The sequence below is a fragment of the Mangifera indica genome, chromosome 1, assembly GCF_011075055.1.
Source record: "Mangifera indica cultivar Alphonso chromosome 1, CATAS_Mindica_2.1, whole genome shotgun sequence".
Lineage (NCBI taxonomy): Eukaryota > Viridiplantae > Streptophyta > Magnoliopsida > Sapindales > Anacardiaceae > Mangifera > Mangifera indica.
In genome coordinates this window covers 6,869,360-6,889,777 of record NC_058137.1, presented here as the reverse complement: position 1 = coordinate 6,889,777, position 20,418 = coordinate 6,869,360, and the positions used below count along the sequence as shown (strand labels likewise).

Genomic DNA, 20,418 nt, shown 5'->3' with positions numbered 1-20,418 from the left:
GTGAAGGGAAACCATTTTCACTTGGCAAATGGGCTTACTGTTGAAATTATTGGGGCCTAGAAATTTTATTAGTGAGTGATTTAAACACTAATAAGGGAACTGCCAAAAGCAAAGATGTTTGGTAAATTTAAGGTTAAAAGCTCATTCAATATGAGTTGGCTAACCAAAAGAAGATAGCCAATTGATGGTGATATAACGACATATTCATTCAGAAACAAAACAATAATGCAAGCAAAGTTGAATTTTTCAATGGGGTACAAAGAAGATAATGATTATTTCTTTAGAGTTATTCAATAACAGAGATGGGTTCTCATTCATTGAAGGACACATTGTTAGCCAAAAGCTTAGGAAATGGCTCAGATTGGTGTTGTAATTTATTGAACTAATGAGCAAAGCAATCGTCGGAGGAGGAAGTATCTTCAAGGACAATGTTCTGTGCACATGCTGTTTCATTTTCACTCTGTGTCTTCACATCTCTCCATTATTGTAGAATCTCTATGCAAAGTAAAGTTAACAATATGCAGGGGTTCCAACAAAAACAAAACTCGCTCTTAAGGGTTAGTTTGAGTGTTAAAACACTTAAAATCTTCGAGTGAAAGGGGTTTGAAATCGAAATTCAATAACACTATATCAAAATCAAAGTTTTAAACCAACTATTAAACTTAAGATTTTTTTTGCTCAGATTGATTGGTTCAAATTGATTCTTTTTTAGATAAATAATCTAGTTTGAATAGAGTTTTTCATACAAAAAAGATAAAAAAACCTCCAGCCATTGAAATTTTTGATAATGGAACTTTAACCTTAGTTCTTATTACTCATGATGCCATACATACGGACAAGACAAAATGAGTTTGGATGGTGAAAGATCATTCAATCAGTGAATGGAATAACCTATCACTTAACTAACAAATCTTGACAAATCCAAGGAGATGTTTGATGGCTAACCAATGTACCATGACAAACTACTTGGGAATTTTTTATTCACGCAAAATAAGTAATACTTTAGTAAACAAATTATTATATCATTAAATTGTCCAATCACAAAGATTCAAGGGAATCCTTTAAAGTCCTTTGAAGATTTGAGATGAAAAATATGATTGGCCAGTTTTAGCACAATGGGCATAGAAGGAAGAGAATGACAAGCATTAATTTAAGGCCAAAAGACTTAGTTCCACCAAAGGTACAGTAAAATTTTGAACTTTTACTTATTAATTTTTAAAAATTTAAACACTTATTCACAATTTATTTTTTATTAAAAATTTTAATTAACGTTAGAGATAAAATCATCATTTAATAAAAAATTAAAGTTTTATCATAATTTTCTCCCTTATATTTAAAAACTTATATTTTATCCCAACCCAAGGTTTGAAAAGTGACAAAACTTCCTTAAGGTTTGTTCCTTTTCCTCCGATGCCAATTTCTCCTTCCTCGACCATTGGTCATCCTCCCTTCTCCCCTTATCTCTCCTTCGATCTCTCTCCCTAGCCTCTCCGACCGTCTTCAATTGGAGATGACTCAAACGAAGACGAGCGGTCTTCGTTTGAGACGAAGACGTTATTGTTTTTGTCTGAGAGACGAAGACGATGTGTCTTCATTTCAGACGAAGATCGATCATCTTCGTCTCTGGTCAAAGACGGTCAGAGAGGTTAGGGAGAGAGACCGGAGGAGAGATAAGGGGAAAAAGAGGACGACCGATGACCGAGGAAGGAGAAATTGACGTTGGAAGAAAAGGAACAAACCCTAGGGGGTTTTTGTCACTTTTCAAACCTTAGGTTAGGGGTAAAATATAAGTTTTTAAATATAGGGGAGAAAATTATAATGAAACTTTAATTTTTTGTTAAATAATGATTTTACCCCTAATGTTAATTGAAATTTTTAATAGAAAATTGATTGTGGGTGGATGTTTGAGTTTTTAAAAGTTAGTAGATAGAAGTTTGTAATTCACTATACTTTGGGTGGGAATAGGTCTTTTGGCCTTAATTTAAATATTATTGTACAAAGTTAGAGGATTAGATCAGCGCAGGCTTCAAGATTTAGTCTTTTAGTATTTTTTTCTTATTGAAATTTCTTCCTTTGGTTAATATTGATGTAATGAGTTAGTTTGGACTATCTAAAGTAAAGATGGGAGCAGTTGACTCGTGTTTAATTGTCAATTCAATTTCATGGAGTTTGAAATGAGTTATTTTAGATAAGTTCAAATCTGAATTCGAGTTATACATTTAAAAAATTTTTAACTTAAACTTGAATAATAGGAACCAAATTCAAGCTAATTATATATATATATATATATATATATATATTTAAGTAGTTTAAAATTGATGTTTTTAAAAAATTTATAAATAAAAGAAATAAAATAAGAAAAATAATTTATAATGGTCAAGTGAGAGAAACAATTAAATTAGATTGAATGTGTATATCTAAGTAGGGAGAGTAGTTGAATATGTATTTTTCTAATGTGAGACTATTATATTGCACTATAAGTACATATTCAACCACCCATTAAGAATAGCTTTTATAATTTTATTTCTCATCAAATTTTAGCTCATTTTTATGTTTTCTTTTATTAGAAAACATAAATAAATTTATTTATAATAACAAACAAATTCAAGCCGAGTTTAACTCTTCATATCGAACTCAAACTTGACCCTATGAAAACTTATTAAGCTCAAGTTGGACTTCTTTAAGTTGGATTGAACTCAAACAAATTCAAGCTTAGTTCCTTTGAGCTGAGCTAAACTTGAGTGGCTTGAATCCATCACTAGTTCAAGGTCAAATTTGAATTTGGATCAAATGAGTTAAATTCGAACTAGTTTGAATATTCGAGTTTGAAATGGTTTAGTTTGAATTCAAAATTAATATGTTTCCAAACAGAATATAAATCTCAACTTATTGATCTCAAATCAAGTTTGAACTTACTATTTTAAATTCAAATTGATATCTAAATGAGTCTTATATGGATTTAGCCTAGGAGCCAACCTCCTAGGTTAACACAACCTCAAATGTAAACAAAAAGCCCACCAAGTTTTATGACATTTATCTGAAAACAAGGACAAAATGAAGATTTTGAAATAAGTCTGACTCAGTCCATGTTAATCCAAAACACCAAGTCTAACAAATGAGATGGGAGTTTAATTTTATGCCACCAAAGCCAAATAGTATCAACCATTCTAGTTCTAGAGCTAGTAGTTGAGTCTTGATTTTGATGATTTGGGCGAAGTAGTCTGCTTCTTAGCTTTTGATGTAAGCAACAGACTTGGCTAGGGTTGAAGGTTCCAAAAGGCTTTTAGGGTTAAGGCTCTTGCGAATCTTAAATGCAGTCCATGCAGAGCTTAATGCACGATCTGTGACAATAAGCCCCTCATTGGTGGCTTCAGCTGACTTACCCCTATACCTGCACACTGCAGCAGTACTATTACTTAAAAGTACTATGCAGACAATAGAGAAGGAGATTCCAAGTTGTTGACAGAGGGAGGGAGGACTGCAAACTGGTGCATGCATATAGCTTCTTCACACAATAATGCTCATAAATAAAGAGACAGTACAAAGTCAATGTAGAATTTTTTTTTCCACCTGTGGGAAACGACCTTTGTGGTCACAAGTGAAGATGAAGATGTTGACGTAACATTCTTTGTAGCTACTTCAGCTGCATGGCATACCTCATTGGAAACAAAAAAAAAAAAAAATCAAAATTGAATGTAAGATGAAGATAGTAAAGCTGCACAAAGATATGGAAATCACCGGGAAGTTAAGAAGAAACCAATGGGTATTAAGTCTTCAAAATTTTACTGGTGGAACAGTTGTTGGGCAGATCAACAAGGTTACCCAGTATTATTTTTATGGTAAAAAGAAAAAATGGGGATGGTTGAAATACTAAAACATGACAGACCCAGATGAAAGGATTAACAACGGACAACTATATCATTTAATAGTTGATAAGTTCCCAAATAATATTGTATTCAACAAAATTATTGTTCTTGTAAGGTAAAATACAACTAAAACTAAATGACAATTATGTTTCAAAAACACTTTGTTAACCTATTCATTGAAATTTTAGGGTTAAATTCTTGATTTATCTAAGTTACAAGTATTTTTTTATTTGAGCTTGATTTGTTGCAAAAGGATATTTGAAAGAACATTTTTTTGTCAAGCTATCCTTAAAGGTTATTTGATGCAATGGTTATTCAGACTGAATTTAATCTTAAAGCACTGAGACATCAAAGCCCCGTAAGCAAGGACTAACAATGGGCAGCAATACCATTTAATAGCTATAAGAATCCAGAAGACATTGTATTAAAAAATCATCTTCCCCGTAAAGAAGAATAGATCCAAACTTAAGAAAATGCTAACAAAAAATTCTAGTCCATATCTCAATGTCTATAACCTACATGGCTATGCTAACTAAGAAAAAGAATTCCCAAAGTCAGAGTATTTTGAGACCTAAGTGAAAAAAAAAAGAAAAAGAAACAAAGTTACAGAGCAAATTTCCAAAATGTGGCAAAAGTAAAAAATGAAACATAAATCTAACCCAATAATAAAAATATTAAATTCAATCAGCAATTTTTACTACAGTTTATAAACTGAGTAATGTTATATATATCTATTTTAAATACACAAATAAGTATATATTTATGTGTATCATCAGATGATTGGGTATTACTTTATTTTTAATTTAAAATCATCTAATCATATAACAACACAAATAAGTATATATTTATTTACATGACTTGGATATCAACAAAGTCCATGACTAGCTGAAGCTGCCCAGAAAGAAATTTCACGTATTTATTATAAATTTGTGATGGGTATTTCCAATTACCCGAGCAACCCAGCCCACATGAAGCAAGCCCAGAAGTTTGCTAAATTTGCTTTACTTTTTGTTGATTAACTTTTTTTGGGGTTATTAATGAATTGACCATATTTTGAGGGATTGTCATAAAATTATCAACTCTTTAATTACTAAACATTTTAAGACCAAGAAAATTAAATCAAATACAATATTTTTTTTCATCTCTAATCTTACAATATAAACACTAAAATCTTTTTTTTTTTAAAATAGTAAAAATCATGACGAGTATATTAAGATTCTGACTATTATAGTTATACAAGTTTGTAGATGAATGCTCCATCAACTACATGGATTATTATATGACATTATGCCAAAGACATTCATGAATCACCCATAAAAAAATATTTTTCTCATAAGTATATTATATGTTTTTTAATGAAAGTTGTTGGGAGGGCACACTTGTGAAATTCTTCATGTACATGCCCACAATTGTAGAAGTAAAGTGTTATGTTTGTTCACTCTTATTTTGTGTACATTGAAAAGAAAATTATGAGAGCTTATTCTACTCACATGGAATGTGTGCCAAATCCATGTCCTGGCCTATTTTGATTAACATAGTAGGTAAGGAAAAATTTTAAGAAAAATGTTTTATAAGTACTTTCACATGTTTTAAGATGATTTTTAGCATATAATGTCATTATAGTTAAAGAAATTAGTGATTATCCTAGATGACAAGAGTTATGTGAGATAAGTATGCCAACCAAGAGAAAAGGAAAACTAAGTATAACAAAGAAAAAAATACAAACACATAGATGAGCTTTTATAGTTGTTTGGGAAGAGATTTTATGATTTTTTGAAGATAAGGAGAGAGATTTAGGTACGAAATTTAATCACTTCTTAATGTTTAAAGTGAAGAAGTTAAAGTTTGTAAAGAGTTGGATAATGAATTTTTTCATCAATTGTCATGTTGTTCTAGTTATGTTGAAGTTTATTGTCTAAGTCATCTTATACTTGGTTAGACTTGGCAATGGGTTGTTCTACCCCAAGCTTAAAAAATGCTGCTTGGAGGGCTAACTTGCAAAATTGTGGGTCATGTTAAGACCCATTTTTAAGGTGGGCTGCACAAGGTCCGCAAGGAAGGCCCGTGGATTTGGTTGACATAGTGTATAGATATAAAAATATTATAAGAAATTAAAAAATATAGAAAATTGATTTTTTGACGAGCCAAAAAGCCCAGGAAAGCATGGTCTAGGGGGTTATGGGTTATGTCTTAGGCCTTACTATTGAGGCAAACCCATCTTTTGACAAGCCTTGGCACGACAGACCATGCCAAATTAAACATGATTTAACTTGCCCTATCGTTGTGTCAATACCTAGTTTTGATTAAACTAAAACTATTTAATAGATTCAACATGAAGAGCTCTTAAATCTCAAACTTTAATATTTTATGGCTGACCATTAAAACAATCATCATGGGTATGGTTTAGAAAAAGATTGTAAGTATCCTAAGGTGTATTTACATGGATCAGATACACGTTTGTAATTTCATTATATATTTAGAATGATTTACTTTAGACCCATACCAATTTCAACTCAGCCCGTATCCTCCCAATCTGGCTGTTTGCTAAGTCTAAATTCTATAGCTACATATTTACATGTATGCCTACAACATACTAACCCTCTAAAGATTATGAATGGTTAAGGTTAAAACCCAAAATTTATATATTAATTTATTTGATAGTTGATTTGGTAAGTTAATTCACTAACATTCTATAATTAAGGGGACCTCGCTAAATTAACTGGCAGACATATTGAGATACAAAGTTTAAAATTGGAAACCTCATAACCTTATATAAATGCTTATTATTATTGATTGTCATTTATTGTTAAGAAGTAGAAGAAGATGATATGTAATACATAACTTATTATAAAAATTTTAACAAGAAAGTGCGAATTTCCATAGGACCGAGCTCAACAACAAGAGTTGAACTATCAACAGGGCCACCTTTAACTGGGGAGTGTGTTTGTCCATTGTCACCTTCAATTTTCCATTTCATCTTCTTCATCTTTGATTTTTCTTGGTTTGTTGATAAGCTCATTTCCTTTAGCTCTTTTATCTAAAATATGAAACACCAATTGATCCAGAAAACAGTTTAGAGTTAACATTAAATTTACATAGAAATGTATATTATAAACAGCAAAATTTTATATGGGTTGGACTTGAAGTAATGTTTGAGAAAAGTTGATGGAGATTTTCTGAAGATGTAACAAGCAAGAAGCAATATACATACCGATTTTCCATTAAACATCTTCTTTAGTTCAACTTTGGCCAGTGTGGAATACTCAGCATCTTCACCCTCCTGAGCACATTCATAATTTATTGGCTGCTTAGTTTCTAAGTTTCAGCAGCTTATACTTTGTAGATAAAACTAGATAAGTTGTTTCCTTATGAAATTCTAACTAGATGAAGAAGAAACTGCCTCCTTTAATTTCGGATGCAAGAGAATTTCAAGAGAAATTTGAAGATAATGAGCATCAAAGACCGTATCTTTACCTCATATAGATGTGCCAAACGGAGAAGAACACTTCCATCCTCCAACTCCTACAGAAAAGAAGGTTAGATAGAGAGAAAATTTCATCAATTCATTCTACACCAAGTTTTTACTCTCACCTGAAGAGTAATTAAAGCAACATTGAGGGGCAAGCTGTAGTCTGAATCCATGGTAGTTGCTTTTGTCACATGTGATGCTTTCCAAGTCTCCAGTTTCTGAATTAAAAATTGTTGCATCAGATTGATGTCTATAATAGTTGATACTCAGAGGATAGAATCAAGCCATACCTCATGTGTGAAAGCTAAAAGAATTGGTGAATAAATCTCTTGACCAGTTGTCCTACGCCAACTTGCTCCAGCCCCTATTTCATTGATACTCAAGTAGTAGTTTCCTCTAACCTAAAGAAAACGGTATCCAATTGTATACTCTATTTAAAATCATCTATACACTTAATCATATACTCAAAATTATATACATATAGTTTTATCGAATCATATAACACCAAGAATCTAAGTATTTTGCGAATTTTTCCTTAAGATTAATAAAAATTAATTCATACCGTCAGTCCTTCGCAATTGTCTTTAACACAAACAGTTTCATCAAGGGCTTCTCCAACTCCCCTACCATCATCATCAAGTATGCGCCTTGCATGCATAATCAGAGAAAAGTTAGTTGATCAGCGTGCTTATATATGTATAAAAAATTTTGGATATCGAAATATGGGTTAATGTGAAACTACACCTATGAAGCATTAGCTCTACTTGTCCATCCTTAATGCTGGCTCCTCCAGTAGCACGATCAACTAAGACTGAGAGTTCAGATTTCTTATCCTCAATGTAAATTCCAAGGTTAAGCTGGAAAAGATAAATGAAAGAACATTATCGTTCAAAATATGCATGGCATTATTAAAATTATATTTTCCAATAAGAGCCCAATGTTAAAAGGCTGTTCCAACCCATAAGGACCTTAAGAAGTCTTCCTAATCATTTAAACATAAGAGTTTTAGATGCAACTAAATTAAACTGTTGTAATATTTTAGACAAAATTAATAGTATGATGAGTTTTACCGAAGAATAAAAAGTTAAGAAAATTACAGGATAGTAATTTCCGGCTACAGGTTGATTAACTGAAAGATTCCAATCAGCTCTGTAGTCTCGAACCTGAAAAGAGTTAGGTTTCAACAATAACAAATCATAGGGGCGAATTTGATTTTGTATGACAAAGGAAATTTATAGAACTATAAAAACTGAACATAGAAAGTTAAGAAAAAGAAATAAACAGCTTAACTGAATGACAACGAACCATGAGTAGGTGATGAACATATTCTTAACAATTTATGTTTTCATATACAAATTTGAGTGGCAATGTGCAACAGATAAAGCCATTTCCCAAAATCTGAGGCTTCAATGGAAAACACTGATTGAAATTTGTAAGGTTCTAAGCTGCTCTTAAGACTGAAATAAGAGACCAGAATACGCAATCTTTTTAAATCAACTAGACCATTTACAAGAAAAAGCTCAAAATTAGCAACTACTTTGTTAAGCATAAGTTTGCTAGAACTCAATAACATTAATATATTTCTTAAATAAAAAAGAAAGAAAATTATGAGTTAAAAGTGATATAGTATGAGCTATAGGTTGAAGGTTAGGAGACAGTTACCCGCTTTAGAAAGTCTCTTCCATTGGAGTCAGTATAATAACTTTTATCTGTAACCATATTTGCTGTAATTTGTGATATCACCTCTTTTCCAACACCATCGTCTGTTGGAATTGGTCCGACCTTTAAAGTAAAATATCATCAGAACTAATACATTTGAGTACATAGAGATTTTGTTTTGCTCCAGGCATTAGAAAAGCTAGATAATTTGACTCACAGTGTATTCAACTTCAGCATGCTCTTTATCCTTGTAAAGTCTAACGACCTGGCAAATGCATATAAACAAAAAAACAAAGAAAATAAGCAACTAGAAGACAAGGAAATAATCCCAAGAAGTTGGAAAAAAAGATTATACAACAAAAGATTACACATCATAAATTGATATTTTGTACAATAAATATGCTAAATCAATAAGGATTATCATGTTGGTTGGATAAACAATTATTATGAATTCACAACTTCTAGAGATATCTTGCAAACTACAGGAAGCCCACGAATGCAAATATATTGCACTTATAACAGATAATATCCCAAAGCCCGGAGGATAAATATGATATTGTGTGCCACTCAGCCAATGTAAATCTATCTAGTAAATTCGAGACGGTTGCTGGGCGACTGAAGTGTAAGACTCCGATTTCCAAATCTGTTGCATGAAGCCTTGCTGCTGTGTCCAAATGGGGAAGAGGAGGAATGCTAAAGACTTGGTAGGTTAGAAAATCAAAGCAGAGACATTTGAATTTGCCCAATTGAAGCCCATGAGATCAAATATGCCTTGACAGGCTAAAATATTCCAGCCCAAACGCTAAGATGACCCAGAAAAAGCCTCTCTCTCTCTCTCTATATATATATATATGTACATATTCTCTAATAATTATATTTATTTATTTTAGTTATTAGCGGCATTTTAAACCTTGAATTGTATAGGTTAATATAAACTGTTTGAGTGATATCAATCGATAACGATAACGCTAAATAATGTTCAAATGACTTTACTTATTGGACTGTGTTAATTCATATTTCAATTGAAAAACTTACGTTAATTTGTGAGTGAAATATCAATTTTACGATGGGAGTAAGTTATCAAAAATTATGAGATCAACATTAGAAATTAATCAAATTATAAAATCGTTGCTAAAAAAATGATGAAATTGACAACAAAAATAAGGAGATTGAGACCGAGAGAAGATGAAAATGATAATTTATTTGTTAAAAAGATTTGACAACAAAAAGAAATAATTGTATAATAAGTGCTTTTCGGCATGAATTTTACACACTTAAGGAAAAATATAACTTTGGTCTCTATAAATATTAAAAATGACAAAATAACTCTTAAATATATATGAGTTCAACCGATAAATAAAACAAATGGTATACTCTCTCCTGTAAATAGTTTACCAATCAAGCCATTGGTCAGACCACCGATTGATCCGGACTAACCCTTTCAATGATTCAACATCCGGTCCATATACAAAACTTGGGTTATAAATCATTACTAGTGCTGGGTATGGTGAGAAAATAGTTCCTTTGTGCAAGGAGAAGATAAGGAACATTTTAGAGCAAAATAGCAAGCATTTTTCAGGCTCTTGTAACTCAAAATGAACTGCAGCAAATGAACTAAAACAATAAAAACATTGGTAACCTGGTGGATCCATGAACTAAAATTTTGATGAACTTCATCTACCAGTGGTCCACGAACAACTTGCATTTGAACCTACATATCAAACAAAAAGTTGGAATAAATAAATTGCAAAATTGTATAGGAGAGATCAAATGTTAGTACTTGGTCATTTATCACTAGGTTAGACCTTTACATCTGCTAATTTTACTCTTAAAATTTACTCTTTTTATTAATGGATTGCTAGTTTCGTTTAATGATATGAATGAAAAGAGACAATAGAAAGCAGAAGTTCATACTGATCTAGAAACTATAGTTGATGGGGCGCCATTGGGCCGAAAAATGTAGGCACCGGAAGCTTGCTGAAGAGAATATATGTAAATGTAATGTCAGCAAGTGGAAGAATAATTAAGTTTAGATAAACTAACCATAAGACTCAATATTTGCTTACTTGAGGATCTGTACTTGAACCATACCACAGAAAGCTCTGTTGCAAAGCGACCTCAGCCTGGAAAAAAAAATAAGTGCAACAATAATTTATTGGTGATCTTTTCACAAAAATATGCATATCTGAATGAATGCAATTCAACCTATGTCTGTGGAACTAGGGTTCCTTCTCCTCACTTTTGTTTTCATAAAAAATTATGAGTAGATTATCATAATTATATATAATCTAAAATCAAGAGGAAATCTCATATTAAAATGCCTACTTACGCCTGTTCTCAAATTATGCATTCGTTTAAGTTGTCCAGTGGTATTGGAGAAGTACATCTTCAAATTTCCAGGTCCAACTTCAATGGTATCATTCTGTGGATTGTCCATTGCAGTGAGATCTTCCAGTCCTCTTTCTACTGTATCGTTACAGAACACAAGATATAAGCCCTTAACAGAGAAGAATCAATATGTAGAAATATATTTACACTATTTTATGCCTTTTTCCTTACCTGTACCAGCTGCGTTGGAAATAAAATAAGTGTTCCAACCTAACGGAGGCAAAGATAATTGAAAGAGTAGCCAGTATTTAGGGACTTGATTCGATGAATTTCCTAAGTAGGCCTCAGTATAGAATTTCCTTAAGTTGATTGTAACACCATCCATAGGTACATATTGGGCATCAATAACATTGCCAGATGAGTCTTTTACAACCAGATTATTGTAATTAACCTGGAAGATATTGCATTTGCGAATCATATTAAAGGCAAATATCGTACAACTTGTTTGCATGTAAATTGGAAGTTAGAGAAGAAAACTAAAGATGAAGTTCAAAGTGTCTTATATTTAGAATGTTCTCAATTGTAATCATAGTTAAAGCACAAAAATTACACTTACTGGTATCCTTATAATGTCAGTGCGGTTCCATCCAACTGGATTGTAAGCCACTACAACCTGCAAATAACCATTTATAAGAAATAAATGGATATTCCAGTAATGCGTTATTGATGAGGAAAAAAAAAAAAAAGACACATTAAGATTACCAAATTTGTTCCATTTGAAATGTCTTCCTCTGTTGGAGGGCAGTAACTGATATTTAGCAATGGACACTGTCCAAAATTTGGAAAGGAAATAGGGGAAGGATAGCAATAGAATTAGGACAAGAGTAACTTTGATGGTGTGAATATAAACGTTTAACAAAGATGAGAAAAAAGAAAACAAAAATAAATTTACAACTTCTCAAGTAAATTTATGTTCGGAAATGTCTCACTTTATCTAGGCATTCAAACCCCACCTGGCTAAATGTTGTTTGAGGCTTTGCGCATTGATCGCTTGATCCAGAACCAGTTAGGCATGATAGAGCAGAGCTCACAACTGCTTCTGACTGGACAAAATAATAGCATTGGAAAAGATAAGTTTGGTACACATGAGGAACCATGGGGAAATAAAAAACAATGAAGACAGGGAAGTATAGAAGCCCACCTCAGAGGCTCCAATAAATAGGCGTTTAGCATAGTCATCTGTTGTATGTTGTTTAGCAGTGCCAGTGACAGCATCATGGTGCTGAGCAACTCCTAAAGCATCTCCGAGAGAGTGGGTATTGGGCCCAGATGGTCTCCTCCCAACCAAGAATTCAAGCTGTCTTGCTGCCTATTCACAAAGATTTGGAACATGTTTTCAAGTTCTTTGCAGAAGTCTTAAATTGATGAGGAAACTCTGGCTAGCTTTCACAGAGCCAATTTTTATGAACGTCAAAACATTTTATTTGAAGACTTTGTAATTTATGATGATGCGCCATGACTTGGTTCTAAGTCAATCAAAGGTGACACGATTGATGATAAAAGCTGGTTTCACTTGATCAATATCATGATCAAAGGACTAAAAACATAGAAAATAAGAAATGATATAGGAATCTGACTTCAAGGTGGGCACATTAGACTCTGCATCCTGATTATCAAATGAAACTAGATTACATAAAAGAAAGAAAAAGTTCCCCCCTATCTTATGTTGATTTGCATACCAAATAATATCCACTCAATGCCCGCACATATCGCTTAAAGGCGGGCCGACTAGTAAAGAACCCTGTCCAGTAAGCATTTATTTCATCTGCGTATCTGCCAACGATTATTAACAAACAAATAATTAAAATAGAATAGTTCTGCAAAGCAGTGCTTCTTCAACTGAAGGAAAGGAGAACAGGCAGCACTAGTGATACTTACGGCAGGTAATCATCAGTTTTTAGTGGCCATGATGCATTTGCTGCATTCTTTGCAATGGTATAGAGAGATGGTGTAGAATATAATGCATTAACTCGGCCATCCTGGGAAGATTAAAAACTAATATGAGTGCACTTAAAATAAAATCTAAACTAATTAATATATAATGGACACCAGAAATAGGAGGGGATTTTTTTCCCTTTCTTTCAAAAAGCTTTTTTCTGTAGATGTTAACAAAGCTCAATGGCCATCCTAACAAACTGCATCTCATTTTAAGTAATTACACAGTAAAGAGATATATTTATATGGTATGAAACTATTTTCCCAAGAAAAGGAAAAACAAAAACAAAAAAGAGAACAGGAAGGCAGAACAAGAGAAACAAGTTACATTCAAAAGCCTGTTTACAATGCTAATTAGGTGACAGTAGAATATAAGGAACATAAACAACAGAGAGTTCTGGGGAAGAGTCTCATTGCAAGAGCTATCATAATTTGTGCACAGCAAAGTACACATAGTGAAGTTTGCAACGCACCATTAACAAGCATCAACTATTGTTTTTCTTTTTCTTTTTGTAAAATAAAAGAAGTGCTAGCATGCTGAAACTTTGAATGCTAGTTTATAAACAATTTTCAAGCAAACTCTACCTTATTCACATAGTTAATGAATTTGTCCATTTGCTTAAACCAAGACTCAGCATATTGGTATTGGAAATCATCACCCATTGTCCACATAACATTGTTTTCCAGGGTCACATTTGCCTATACATCATGAGGAAACAAGTGCTTATTGTTAACATGCTTAAATATTTCTGTTAACTTGTACAAGAAGATATTTAGTGTGGTGAATTCTCAAAAGCAATGTGAATATGCAAAGCCCACTGGCGAGAGACAACGAAAACAAAGATGAGGAAGAATGATTTACTTGGCTTAAAGCAGCCTCAATAAACTCATTAACACGTCCATCAACATTGTAGTCCTCCAGTAGGGGATTATCCTGCAGTCATAACACGTGACAGGTAAGGAGACACTAAAAAAAAACATGATCTGATAATATTTAGGCAGAGTTCTTTTGTTGATCATTAGAACCTGGAGAGGCACAAAATCATCATCTACTTCAAAATGGAAACCAACGGGAGGACTGTAATGAACCGGAAAGGCATTGGTAAAAATCTGTGGAGAATAAGAGACAATTAACAAGTGAACACGGCATTTCTTTTTAAAAAAAGTAGTGGCAAAGCAAATTTGCAGTTTGGGACCTGAGATGAAGAGCCAAAAGTCTTGGAACCTTGCCATATAACTTCAAGAGATTTGTCAGCCTTGCGCTTTGCTCTGTCTTGATAATCAATTCTTGCAAAATGCACAGAATCAAACCCCACCTGTCACATAAATTTTAGTTCATTAACGCATATCCCATTTGGCAGAACCACTAATTACAGAGTGACAACGAAGCGTTCAATTATACTCCGCAGAAAATTTTGCTGTGAAATTGAGAAAACAGAGATCATAAATAAAATTATGTACTTCATCTCCAAGTAGGTAAGCTTGCACAGCAGAATGTCCAAAGGGATCGATTTGCCATCCAGCACGAGGAGTGTAGTTAAACTGTTCTTTTATAAAACGATGACCAAGTGTTGTTTGGTCAATCATGTCTATATAATGGGTTGTTGCTTCGTCATGCATACACCAACCACCATTTCTGCAGATAGGTAAAATAGATTTTTCATTCATTCAAAATTAAACGCAAAACTACTAGCTGCTAATAACTTGCATACACGAATTCCAATTGGCCGCCATCTACAAGTTTTCTCACGTCTTCTTGTATTTCTGGACTTTGATATACCCACCATCGATAAAAAAAAGCCTATAGTTCATATCAAATTAAATTGTTTAATCTGAAATCAAGCCATCGAAAACTAACAAAAGAAAAGCATCAGTTGATAAATGTTTCTTAATTTCTCTAAGACAGACTGATTTGGAATTGGATATGACAGACATTCATAATTTTCCATCATTAATGAAAGAATCAACAAAAAATACCATTTCAGCGAAAACAAATTTCCTGTTTGGATCTCGAAGCAAGGCTACCACAACCGAGTCCAGCACATTCTCGACACAAGCGCCCTGCACAAAAACAACATTTTCAGAATAACAAATCACATGAAATTCGGAAATGAAACAGTAACAATAAGAACCTGAATGCTGTTATTGGATCCAACAAAGTACTGATCAATAGTCTTCAACCATCCAACATCATCATGCGAATGCGCAACCAGATGAACATTGAGTTTGCCTGGTACAACGCCAGCTCCTGTGTTGTACTTAACATATCCGCCATCAACTCTCAATAACAGGCACAAGGCACACACCAAAACTGAAGCTAAGCCAAGTTCCACCATTTTTACACAAACTTAAGATTTGTTCGCATGGTTGTTGCAGCCTCTTAATATATACTATGCTTACTGTATGATATGGACAATGTAAAAGTCCAATTGTGACAAACGGCATAGTTTTTCCCTTATAAGGTGGCCGGCCGATGCTCTGGACGTGGACATTTTTAACTTCATTGGAAAATCAATTTAATATTTTTGTGGGGTCCATACCATACCATCAATCACAAAATCATGACAGGTGTTGGTAAGATCGGATGAAATACCCTGATATGTTTACTATAAGAAGTATCAGATAATCAATTGATAAATTATTATACCTAATGGAATTTAATATTCTAATTAAAAGAAGGAGGCAAATAGGGGATGGGGCATTCAGTACAATTGACTTCACATACTTGAAAAGGGTCCCAAAATTGGATATACTGGCTCATGTGATGTTACATATGTGTCAATTTTACTTGGGTTAAAAGTGAATAATGGTAAATTGTATTTGTCGGCATTATACCCAAGGTTTAAAGCATTTTCAAACTTTCACCTGTGAAGTTTCAAAAACCTAAATACTCAACCGTCATCTAATTTTTGTTATAATTTTCAGTTAGATGTAAGGGTAAAACCATTATTTTAAATATAATTAAAAAATATATATATAATTTGTTATTATCCCCCAAGTTTAAAAAAAAAAACAATTTCACCCTTACCTAAAGTTTTTCAATTTTGAAAAACACATTTCTCCCCCAAACCTAGGGTTTTTATTCTTCATCTTTTTGGCTACCATCTTTGTCTCCTATGACCCTCTCTTTCCATTTTAAACCATTATCATCTCTGTCTATTATTCTGAGGCCTTCGTCTGGATTTGATGAATCTAGACGATGATGACATGTTCAAACAAATCGTTTGGATTCATCGAATTCAGACTAAGATCTCAGAATAATAGAGAGAGACGACGACAGTTTAGGGTGAAAAAAGAAGGTCGCTAGAGATAGAGATGACGACCAAAGAGGTGAAAAAAAACCCAAGTTTAGGAGGTAAAATGTGACTTTTTAAAAATGAAAAACTTTAGGTAGGGGTAAAGTTGTTAATTTTTAAAACTTGATAAAAATATAATAAATTATATATTTTTTAATATTATTATTAAAATAACAATTTTATCCTCAAATTTAACTGAGAATTTTAATAGAAATTGGATGATAAGTAAATATTTAGGTTTTACAAATAGAAAATTAGGAATACACTAAACCTTGAGTAGGAATAAATCTTTTAGCCTAAATTTAAGCACATTGATATTATCAATATTTTACCCTTTTAGTAAATTTATTAATTGATTCTTCTTCTTCAAGTCAATTTGCTGTTGCATTGTTGTCTCATCTCCCCCTTTGTTTGATTCCTCGTCAATGGGTAGAAAAAAATAATAAAAAAAATATTCTTTCTATTGAATATGGGGTTAATTTATACCCTGTGAGAGATTAGGTAATCGCAAGGCCACAAATTAATCTTAAAACCCCTGGAAAAAAATAATGAAAAAAGAATAAATAATATCTTAATAATACTTGTTTAAGACACATAAACGAAGATATTTCCAAATTTTCAAGATTAATCAAAAAGGATGGAAGACATGAAGACGACACTCAGGGTAAAATTATTATCATAAGAGATGTTTATAATAATTTTTATATTATTATTAAAATTATCCTCTTAATTGATAGTCGTAAATGTAATCTTTTTAATATAAGTGAATTATATGATAAAAGACTTAGAGTTATTTTAAGCATAATATTTGCAATATAAAAAAAATGAATGATAGAATACCACTCTTTGTAGAAAATAAAGATGAAAATGTGTATAATATAGTTGTAGAGAGTACATCCTACGAAGATATATGTTTTACCGTATTGCATGAAAATAATTGGATATAATATAGAAGACTAGGTCTTGCAAGCATATAATTGATTTTTAAAATAAATGATTTATTTATACAAGAGAAAATTTTAAAAATTTGACCCAAAGTCATTTTTCTTGGATATTCAAAGCTAACAAAAGGATTTCAAAACATTTTCATACATTTACTGCCCATGCTAGGTGTGCGTAATTCAGTTCAAATCATAATTTAATTTGGTTTAAATTGAAAAATTTTAGAAAATCAGTTTACGATTTAGGTTGTGGTTCAGATGATTTCTAGATCAAATCAAATTGTAAACCATATTTTTTTAAAATAGGTATATACATATAATTTGTGATATAATTTTCATTTAGTAATCTTTTTCATGTACAAATATACATAAATTGAACAAAATTGTATTTTTATAGTTTAATTTGTTTTGATTTAAAATTAAAATAGTTCAGTTTGATTTGAAAATTTTTTAAATCGTTTTTTTTTTTAGTTTAATTTAAAAAATATTTTAAATAATACCAAACTAATCTATGCACACATTAACTAGAAGCAGAAGTTTAAGGCGCCAAAGCCTTAGAAGGAGGTGGCAAGAGGTAGTCGAGCGATTTAGAGGTGATGTTGAAGGTTGCTGGTGACTTAGGGGTGCTACTTTATTTTGGCGAAGGTTAATCGTCTCTTCATCCTTCATAATTTTTCCAACCAGACAAAATGATAGTTCTGATCCCATGTCCCAAAACCACACCACAGGTATTAATTCATCAAGCCTATGAGGTTTATTTAAATCTCATCCCATAGCCATAACGTTATTTCTGGTAATATGGCATGACATATATACACTTTTTGCTTCAACGACATGTCACCCACAACCTAATAATGTAAAAGAAGGTAAACGACATGTAGTTACTAAACTTATTACTGGTAAGGCATACCATGCAATGTTTGTATCCATTGAAATTGTTGTATTTGAGGTAGTAATTACTCTTCTCTAATTTTATTATTAGCAATCTGATCATCACGATCATCATCATTGTCACTCAAATTATATTAGAGCTTTGAAGTAAAGTAATATGAAATCTCTAAGTTGTCATTATACGGTGATATTTCAAATATTGGATCTTTTACTTCTGAGGTGTCTTGTCATAGAACTCTATCTTTGTATGTCGAAGAGTCTCCTTCCATGTTGCTTTATATGTAAATTGGAAAATCTTGTAAAATCCTTTGAAGATTTGAGATGGAAAATTGGATTGGTCATTTCTAGTACAATGGGCATCGAAGGAAGAGAATGACAAGCATTAATTTAAAGATTATTGTTCAAAGCTAGAGGATTAGATCAACTCAAGCTTCAAGATTTAGTCTTTTAATATTATCTTATTCCCTAATCTGTTAATATTATCAGTTCAACTCAAGCATTAATTTTCCTTGGGTTAAAAGTGAATAATGGTAAATTGTATTTGTTGGCATTATAAATTTAAGGCCAAAAGACTTATTCCCAAACTTCCACATGTGAAGTTTCAAAAACCTAAATACTCACTCGTCATCTAATTTTTGTTATAATTCTTAGATAGATGTAAGAGTAAAACTGTTATTTTAAAATAATATAAAAATATATAATTTACTATTATCCCCTTAAGTTTTAAAAAATAACATTTTCACCTCTACTTAAAGTTTTTTAGTTTTGAAAACTCATATTTTTCCTCCAAACCTAGGGTTTTTATTCTTCATCTTTTCGGCTACCATCTTTGTCTCCAATGATCTCTTTTTTCCATCCTAAATCGTTTATCTCTCTCTATTATTCTAAAGTCTTTGTTTAGATTTGATGAATCTAGACGATAATGATGTGTTCAAACGAATCATTTGGATTCGTCAAATTTAGACTAAGACCTCGAAATAATAGAGAGAGAGGATGATGCTTTAGGATGAAAAGAAAAGGTCGTTGGAGATAGAGATGACAGCTAAAGAGATGAAGAAAAAAAAACCTAAGTTTAGACAAGAAAATGTGATTTTTTAAAAATGTAAAACTTTAAACAGATGTGATATTGTTAGTTTTTAAAACCTCATAAAAAAAATATAATAAATTATATATTTTTTAATAATATTATTAAAATAATAATTTTATTATTATATTTAACTGAAAATTTTAATAGAAATCGATGAAGGGTGAATATTTAAGCTTTTGAAATTTCATTAGTGCGAAATTGGGAATACACTAAACCTTGGGTGGGAAGAAGTCTTTTGGCCTAAATTTAAGCACATTGATATTATGAATGTCTTGTTACATGTCCAGGTGACTTTTCACCTAGTCAAGTCAAATAATGTTGTGAGAATGCATTTATAATTGCAGGCGCATGAAGTGGAAAAAGAGTAAAAAGAGATTGAGTTTTTAATCTTTGCGCAAGCAACTAATGCAGTAAAGACAAAATTTGAGCACTATAAATACCCATTCTCTTTCCTGTAAGAGACACTACCTTCACCTTTTGTAATTCACTTCACTCTGTAATTCTTCTCCTCTCATAAGTGTCTTCCTTTATTTTAAGGATCATCTTTCTCTGCACTTTTTATTATTTTATAACACATTATTAGTATGATTCGTTTATGTATATTATAATATTAGTAATCTTTTAATTATATTATTATTTTGTTTATACGTTACATATATGGTTATCCTAATTATGATATTATCTTATTTACAAAATATAAACTATTAATATTTTAATTACTGCTATTTTTCTTTATAATTTTTCACTTGTACTTGTCTATAATTTGCAATCTGAAGTTTATAAAATCATGAATCTGGACCTGACATTTTAAATATTATTTGTAATATGAAGTTTACAAAATTATGAATATGAACCTGAAGTTTTAAATATTATTAGAATATTTATT

At 31.8% G+C, this 20,418-nt stretch overlaps 1 protein-coding gene across 3 annotated transcripts in view; it reads right to left on the bottom strand.

Annotated features, from left to right (window-relative positions):
• Window positions 1-6,617: 6,617 nt before the first annotated feature.
• LOC123221767 (alpha-mannosidase) overlaps window positions 6,618-20,418 on the bottom strand; it is a 30,025-nt gene continuing 16,224 nt past the window's right edge. Inside the window, exons 1-29 of one of the 3 annotated variants that reach the window (XM_044644677.1) lie at window positions 15,450-15,717; window positions 15,295-15,378; window positions 15,030-15,118; window positions 14,779-14,953; window positions 14,514-14,633; window positions 14,344-14,427; window positions 14,180-14,251; window positions 13,903-14,016; window positions 13,261-13,361; window positions 13,062-13,155; window positions 12,524-12,691; window positions 12,336-12,425; window positions 12,085-12,150; window positions 11,939-11,995; window positions 11,554-11,773; window positions 11,324-11,460; window positions 11,061-11,117; window positions 10,909-10,971; window positions 10,634-10,705; window positions 9,212-9,259; window positions 8,998-9,117; window positions 8,433-8,498; window positions 8,080-8,192; window positions 7,898-7,982; window positions 7,626-7,736; window positions 7,458-7,553; window positions 7,341-7,388; window positions 7,078-7,146; window positions 6,618-6,903 (exon numbers count right to left, since the gene is read on the bottom strand). In XM_044644677.1, the coding sequence (XP_044500612.1) occupies window positions 6,712-6,903; window positions 7,078-7,146; window positions 7,341-7,388; window positions 7,458-7,553; window positions 7,626-7,736; window positions 7,898-7,982; window positions 8,080-8,192; window positions 8,433-8,498; window positions 8,998-9,117; window positions 9,212-9,259; window positions 10,634-10,705; window positions 10,909-10,971; window positions 11,061-11,117; window positions 11,324-11,460; window positions 11,554-11,773; window positions 11,939-11,995; window positions 12,085-12,150; window positions 12,336-12,425; window positions 12,524-12,691; window positions 13,062-13,155; window positions 13,261-13,361; window positions 13,903-14,016; window positions 14,180-14,251; window positions 14,344-14,427; window positions 14,514-14,633; window positions 14,779-14,953; window positions 15,030-15,118; window positions 15,295-15,378; window positions 15,450-15,653 (3,015 nt within the window). In that variant the 5' untranslated portion in view covers window positions 15,654-15,717 and the 3' untranslated portion in view covers window positions 6,618-6,711. Of the gene's footprint in view, window positions 6,904-7,077; window positions 7,147-7,340; window positions 7,389-7,457; window positions 7,554-7,625; window positions 7,737-7,897; window positions 7,983-8,079; window positions 8,193-8,432; window positions 8,499-8,997; window positions 9,118-9,211; window positions 9,260-10,633; window positions 10,706-10,908; window positions 10,972-11,060; window positions 11,118-11,323; window positions 11,461-11,553; window positions 11,774-11,938; window positions 11,996-12,084; window positions 12,151-12,335; window positions 12,426-12,523; window positions 12,692-13,061; window positions 13,156-13,260; window positions 13,362-13,902; window positions 14,017-14,179; window positions 14,252-14,343; window positions 14,428-14,513; window positions 14,634-14,778; window positions 14,954-15,029; window positions 15,119-15,294; window positions 15,379-15,449; window positions 15,718-20,418 lie in introns of those variants that run through there. The other 2 variants (XM_044644692.1, XM_044644683.1) reach the window with 2 other exon arrangements.